We start from the raw sequence: 6,680 nt of genomic DNA, 5'->3' as shown, positions 1-6,680 counted from the left end.
TCTGTGGCCTCGTGGCCCACAGTGGTATCAGGAGCAGCCTGCATCCCCACTAGAACCAAAGCTGGGATGAGCTGAAGTCCCCTGGCAGCTTGTAGCACGGGCTGAATACAGGAAACACTAATTTGAGGCTGAAAACACCTGATCTGGAGCCTTTGGGAGAGCAGCTTTAGCCAAATTCCCCTGTAGCACTAAAAGCTGTAGGTACAAACAGCAGTGATGTTTGCCATGGCAGGAGGAGGGCCACTTCTGTGCATGCCCCCCAAAGTGGTTTGACACAAACTTTTGGCTGCTCTTAGCTTGTGTTTTGGGGCCCTTTCAGGTGCCAGGAGGGTGATTCCCTCTTTATTGCCTCCAACCTCGCTATGACCTTCGGTGCCTGGGGACATGCACGCGGCTGGGAGGTGCCGGGGGTCGGTGCCTGCCTGGGGCCACGTTAGCGCTTCCCGGTCCAGCGGGCTGATCCCGGTCCTGACGTCAGCCCCACATCTGGGCCCAGCCACCGCACTGGCACGCACGGCAGGAGCCCCCACCCACGGCCGCGCATCCCGACGGACGCAGCGGGGCAGCAGCGCAGGGAGCTGGGCAGGATGCTGCCAGAGGATGGAGATGCTCCAGGACTAGGCGCCCATCTCCATCCCCTGAGCCTGCAGGTGTCCCCTCCCTCCTCGCGCTGCCTGGGACCTGGGGACCCCGCAGGGCAGCGCTAATGCTGGCAGGATTGGAGCCAGGGGCTCTCAGCGGCGCTGGGGTTGCGGGAAGCATCGGAGCAGCTTGGAGCAGAGCCGCCCATACGTTTTTAGAGACAACAAATAACCTCAATTAAGCTCAGTGGCAGTGAGCGATTCCAGCTGTGCAGCGATATTGGCTCCTTTAATTTTTCAGTGGCTGCAAGCAGCAAGGTCAGGAGCCAGCACAGGGATCTTGGGGGCTTCTCCAACCCTCCAGTGCCCCTGGGGCTGCTCCTTGCACAGAGAGCGGCCCCAGCACCCCCATCCTGGGGCAGGCTGCGACCTGGATTTGCACCGGCAGGACCGGCCGGGCGAGCCGGTGCTGGGGAGGGTTGGCAGGGCAGCCCTGGCCGGCGGCCAGGCCGGGCGTCCCAGCGCGCCCGTCGAAACGCCAGGATGCTCTCGGGTTTCCCGTCCGCGGCCTGAGCATGGCCCAGTTCCACCCAGTGCTTCATGTGTGAGAGAACGAGGATGAGGACCAGAACAAATGTTCTCCCAAGGCAGGTTTTCTGCCCAAAATAGAGGAAATAAAAGCAAAGAGGGGACAAGTCCCACTGCCCACAGACATGCTGTGGGACAGCCCTGGCAAGGCTGGAGGGCAAGCGGGAGGTCCCAGCCCCTCCATGCCATGGCAGACCCCTTCTGGCTTGTCCCCAGACTGCCACCACCTGGGAGCTCGGGCTCTTCACAGGGCTGCAGGGAGCGGGTTTCATCCTCCTTCACAGAGAGAAGCAGCCTCCATCCCTCCCTTCTGCTGGTGGCAGGAAAACTTGCTAACAGAGCGATGGGGTGCAGGATACCAGCCGCTGTGCCCAGGGTCCCCAGCAGGCTGTGGAGTGGAATTTCAGTCCACTGCCAACTCCAGACAAATCTCTTTTATTTGCTTCTGCAGGTTCCGATGCTGTAATTGCACCGTCTGAGCCAGCTATCAAGAGAAGAAGAAAGGAAAGAGGAGAGGGACCACGGGCTGCCCGCTCGCAGCCTGCCCGCTGCTGCTGGGGACAGCCTGAGTCCTTCCCTCCGATGTCTGGATCTTCACCCATAAACCCCTTTGGATGTGAGCTCTGCCATGGGACACCTGCGGGAAAGGGGCAATTTTGCATAGGAAATGTTCCTGAGCAAGGGACCCTGACACCTGCTCTGTCACTGAGCACCCCCATCCTCATGTGGGGTGTGAGAGGGACAGGAGTGACAGCAAGGAGGAGACTGAACCCATGGCAGGGCCCCCGTGAGCACTGGCGAGGCACAGAGATCCTTTGCCTGCAAAATCCAATGTTTTTGTACGCTCCCTCACCCTTGGAATAATCCCTGTGGATACAGGACAGTCTGTGGCATCTGCATCAGCATTGCCCTACATGTACATTTTACTGGCATTAACTGGAGCATCAAAATAAAGAGCTGCTTGGAGGAGAAAGCACAAAGTCGGTCTGAAAAGGCCAAAGTGCTCCTGACTGTGCTGGTGTTGGGGCCACCGTTGTCCAGGGGAGCAAAGATCGAGGTGAAAGCTACAAACCTCTGGTTTCTCAGGTCACCGCTTCGCGGTTAGAAACTCAGTGGGAAAGAGGGATGTTTGGGCAGCAAGTCCCCTCGATCCTGGGGAGGGAGCGGGGCCGTCCCCTGCCCTTGGCAGGTGCAGATCAGCCCAAGGGGACACGCACGGAGTGTCACCACCAGTGCCCACCCTCCACGCTGGCTTCTCCAGGACCCTTCGCACAAGGGGCAGATTGGTGGGATTTCCCAGCAGAGCAGCCCGGAGCGGTGCCCGATGGTGGCCACAGCATCCCTGGCAAAGGCACATGTGACACTGACCCCTACCCCTGGGAAGAAGCTGCCAGGACTGTTCAGAGAAGGCCTTTTGGGCTGGGGGTTGTCTGCTCTGGAGAGGTCACCGTCCCCAGGGAATGGCCACCATGGGGCAGAGCCAGAGCCTGTCCCCAACAGCGACCTCCGTGGCCGCCTGTGCTGTCTCCGGGTTAGTAATAGTCCTCCTCGCTCTCCCCGTAGTCCTCAGGCATCGCACGGAGCTTCGGCAGCGAAAAGCCCGTCAGGTTGAGCTGGTCTGAAAGGGCAGCGCAGGGACGAAGGGTCATTGCCCCCACTCGACGTCCTTCTCCCAAGGCCAGGGTCTCTGCTGCATCCAATTCCCGGGGACCCAAGCGGAGCTGGGGCCAGGCTGCTCACTGGGCACTGTCACGTGAAGCCCCACAGCTCCCGAATCTGCCCAGCTCCCACTGCAGCAGTGCCCCCTGCCCATAGATCCCCTCCTCATCCCTGTAACAGGCCACACCAGTGAAGCTGAGGGATGCCTCAGTTTCCCTCCTCCCTTAGCAGCACCCTCCATCCAGGGAAAACCCACCCAGAAGAGCCTTCTGCAGCCCCCCAAGTAGCGCTGTTGCCTCAGAAAGCCCCCATCGAGCTGTGGGAGGGGACGGGGACAAGGGCACGATGCCCCTGCGCTCACCTGGCGTGAGGACAGTGAGGCTGGCTAAGGCCACCACCTCCCCGACCTTGTTCCTGGCGAAGCAGCGGTAGGTGCCCTCGTCCGTCACGCGCACGTCCTGGATCTGCAGCCAGCCGGTCACTTCGTATTTCTGGGGGCCTCCCCTGAACTGCAAGAGGAGGGGACTTAGCCCGGGGGCTGGGACGGATGGGAAAGGTCCAAGGAAACTCTCTGTCCCTACACTAAGCTCCACTGGGGCTGTGCCCCAGGCGCCTGGCTGTGCCCCATGTCACCGTGGTCCCCAGAGGGAGCATCACCCTGTGGAGGGAGGATGCAGAGCCGGCTGTAGGGCTCAGTGCAGACAGCTCAGCTGGAGAGAAACGCTGCTAAAACGCTGGGCAAAGAGGTCTCCAGCACATTCCTCCTGCCCCACAAGTGCGGTCCATCCTGGGGGCTGAGGACAGGGTCCCAGCAGTCCAGTCCCCACCAGCCCTGCTCCCAGGCCCAGCAGAGCAGCACGGCGATGTCCCCTCAGCAGGGCTTCAATGGCCAGCCAGGATCTAACGGGTCCCTCTGGCTCTCGTCCTCGGACACGGCTCCGGCCCTTGGACGCAGCTCAGGCCAGGGCAGGACGCACAGCCGGAGCTGGGTTACATCTGAAGGGTCAAGCTGTGCTGCCGCCAGGGTGCTGGGCTCTCCCGCCTGCTGGGCCACAAGCCAGGCGCTGCTGGCAATGCGGAACAGCCACGTCAGCCGCTCGGGGAAGGCTGGGGCTGGGGCAGTGGGACAGGGTGGCAGGATGCAGGGGGAGAGGCTGCCAGCCTCCCCCCACACACTGGCAGTGAGATGGGCAGGAGAGCGGTCAAGCCCCTGCAAACACTGCAGAGCTTTGCATGAGGCACCACCAGCCCTGGAGGAGACCAGAATCTCTGGATTCGGGAGTCGGCAAGGACCCAGGGCGGCTCCGAGCACGCAATCTTCTCCGGCAAGAAATAACCTTTTCCTGACCCAGCTGGGCGGTAGCCGTGTTGCAGGCTGCTATTACGGCCGAGGGTGGGGGACAGCTGAGCTTCGTAGTGCACTCGACACCGGCCAGCCCTGTCTGGAGGGAAGGTCCTTGGCTGGACGCTGCGATGGGCTGCATGAAGATCAGACCCGATGGAAGGAGACCACCACCTCCCCCGTGACAGCATGGGCTCCTGCCTGCTTCCCTGGCTCCCCCGTCCGCCCAACCGCTGCCTCCTCCTCGCTTGTCCCCAGCACTGGTGCTGCCCGTGTTGCTGCCCACACCCTCTAATCGCCGGGTGCTGCTGGAAGGCCACCACGGGCGCTTCCTCTCTGTTATATTCGGGGCCAGCCGTGGGCTGGTTGCTGCCCCTCTGGGTGTGCCAGCATAGGAGGGGAGGCATGGAAACCGCAGGGACACTCTGAGCCTCCTCGCAGGACTGTGGGACAGTTCCATCTGGAAGGAGCCTCAGGAGGTCCTCAGAGGCATCCAGGTTCAACCACATGCAAAGGGTGACCATGCGGCAGGAGAGGTGGCCCAGAAGCTCTGGGAAGGGCTCAGCCACACTGGTGCAAGCTCTGAGCAAGCCCCTCACCTGCACAGAGATGTGGGGGTCATCTCCTGGCAGCAGCATCTCGGTGCCATCCTTCCTCCACTCGATGGACGCCATGGGGTAGGCGAAGACCTCGCAGCCAAAGATGACATCCTGCCCAGTGACGTTCCAGGCATCGTAGGGAGGAGAGGTGATCTGAGGCTCTGAGGGATGGAGGGGGACATAGGAGGTGTCAGTGTGGGCTCAGCCAAGACACTAGAGCTGTAGAGGAAGAGGTCGCACAGCCCAGCTGGTCCCTCAAGACTTTGCGGGTCCCCTGATGCCTGGTGGTACCAGCGAGGTCACCACAGCCAGGCCTGGCACAGGGATCCTGATTCTATGATTCTATGACCCTTGGCGTGACTGGTCCTGTCTCATCAGGCAAGAGAGGACAACAGCTTCAAACGACAAGGAGCCACAGAAAATAAAGGCAATGCTGGCCACCCTTGGGCTGTGGGACTGACCTGAGCCACACCGGCGTGGGGCCTCCCAAGAACAGACTTTCCCCCCTGGATATGGCCCCCAACCCCAAGGAAGGTTTTAAACACGGATGGAAAGGATGCCGTCAAATTCAACTGACCCAGGTTTCCATTTGCAGGAGGCAGATCTCAGGGAGGGAGCAGGGAAAACTTATTTCTTGAGAGCGACAAGGCGGCGTGCACTGTCGGCCCTACTTCCAGCAACACCGTGCCGAAGCCAAGAATTCACTAACAATTCCCTGGAACTTTCCCATGCGTTTCGGCAGGATTTTCTGCTTCCCATAAATCCTGCACAGTCTTGGCACAGCCGCTCCCAGCCCTTTACCAGCTGGATCTGCACAGGTTTCCCAGAGAGGAAAGAGCCACAGGGGCTCCTGGGGTGGGACCTGCCACGGCTGGGATCCGTGTATCCATTCCCTGTCCGCTGAGCCTTACGGGCACACAGCAGTGGTGCAGGCTACTGCATCCAGGGGGACGCAGCAGATTTGCCACCAGGAGAATCATCTCAGGTCCCCCTCCTTGTCCCTTGCTGAGAGCCAGGAGCAGCCCATGCGCCCGTGCACAGCTGGAGAAGCCAGATCCCTCCACATCTGGAGAGCCCAATGCTGCACTGCAGCAAGGAGGAGATGCTTCCCCAGGGCACAAGACCCCCCTCCCACTGCCGCAGCGACTCCGGGCGCTACCTGACTCGCAGGGCCCCTCATGAGCCACCGTGAGGTTGGCGTCGGGGCGGGCGCGGGCGGCCTCCAGGAAGCGGCAGATCTGCGCGTAGGTTTTCCCGTCGGAGCCGCACAGGGCCAGGCGGGAGAGGCAGGCGCACTGGGGCTCGGGCACCTCTCCGCGCCGCAGGTCCCCGGCGTCCAGCCGGCACTCCAGGTGCTCGCCGCACTTGCCGTAGAAGTGGTTGGTGTTGTCCAGGTCACAGATCTGCCCCTCCAGGTTGGCGCACTCCCAGCAGCAGTCGCAGGCGTCCCGCACCGTCCCGGCCAGGCACCCGCGCGGCACCGGGCACTCCTCCGGCCGGCACTCACCACAGTCCTCCCCTTCCTCCAGCAGCCGCTGCCAGCCCCGCTGCAGGTAGTCGGAGGTGCTGGGAAAAGCCTGGCCCGGCTGGAGCAAAGCCCAGCACCAAAAGAGCATGGAAAGCACGAGGCAAGGGCACGTCAGGGTCTTGGCTTCGGACATCTTCGCCGCAGCTCCCCAGGGCCGGTCCCACCATCACTTGGACATGGACCTTGGGCACTGTGCTGGCCTCCCCAGTTAGAGCAGAGGAGCCATCCTGGCCTTCAAAAAGGGATAGCACGTTACCCACGCCAAGTTTATTTCCCATCCCTCTGGGAAGCTGTATCCTTCCCATCCCGCTGTTCCCACCTCCCTGCAAGCTCTTAAAGCTGATGGTGAGCAGGGGGTTGAAACACTCCATTCCCCCTAGGAA

The 6,680-nt window shown here is 61.7% G+C and overlaps 1 protein-coding gene across 1 annotated transcript; it reads right to left on the bottom strand.

Annotated features, from left to right (window-relative positions):
* Positions 1–2,701: 2,701 nt before the first annotated feature.
* KAZALD1 (Kazal type serine peptidase inhibitor domain 1) lies at positions 2,702–6,430 on the bottom strand. The gene is made up of 4 exons (XM_010225980.2): positions 5,929–6,430; positions 4,770–4,930; positions 3,190–3,337; positions 2,702–2,787 (listed from the first exon to the last, which is right to left on the bottom strand). The coding sequence occupies exons 1-4, from the start codon at positions 6,428–6,430 to the stop codon at positions 2,702–2,704; spliced, it is 897 nt and encodes a 298-aa protein (XP_010224282.2).
* Positions 6,431–6,680: the final 250 nt, after the last annotated feature.

Source organism: Tinamus guttatus, unplaced genomic scaffold, assembly GCF_059628265.1.
Source record: "Tinamus guttatus ecotype Peru unplaced genomic scaffold, ASM5962826v1 Tinamus_guttatus_pri_ptg000314l, whole genome shotgun sequence".
Taxonomy (NCBI): Eukaryota; Metazoa; Chordata; class Aves; order Tinamiformes; family Tinamidae; genus Tinamus; species Tinamus guttatus.
The sequence above is the reverse complement of the archived record's forward strand: the minus strand, read 5'-3'. Positions and strand labels throughout refer to the sequence as shown.

What these genes read in the sequence shown, in the direction of transcription:
- KAZALD1 (XM_010225980.2), bottom strand. Translation starts at nt 6,430, where the DNA reads ATGTCCGAAGCCAAGACCCTGACGTGCCCTTGCCTCGTGCTTTCCATG. An exon ending in ACCCCCACATCTCTGTGCAG is followed by an intron (nt 3,338 to 4,769) that starts GTGAGGGGCTTG and finishes CTCCTCTTGCAG; the next exon opens with TTCAGGGGAGGCCCCCAGAA. An exon ending in CCTCACTGTCCTCACGCCAG is followed by an intron (nt 2,788 to 3,189) that starts GTGAGCGCAGGG and finishes CTGCCCTTTCAG; the next exon opens with ACCAGCTCAACCTGACGGGC.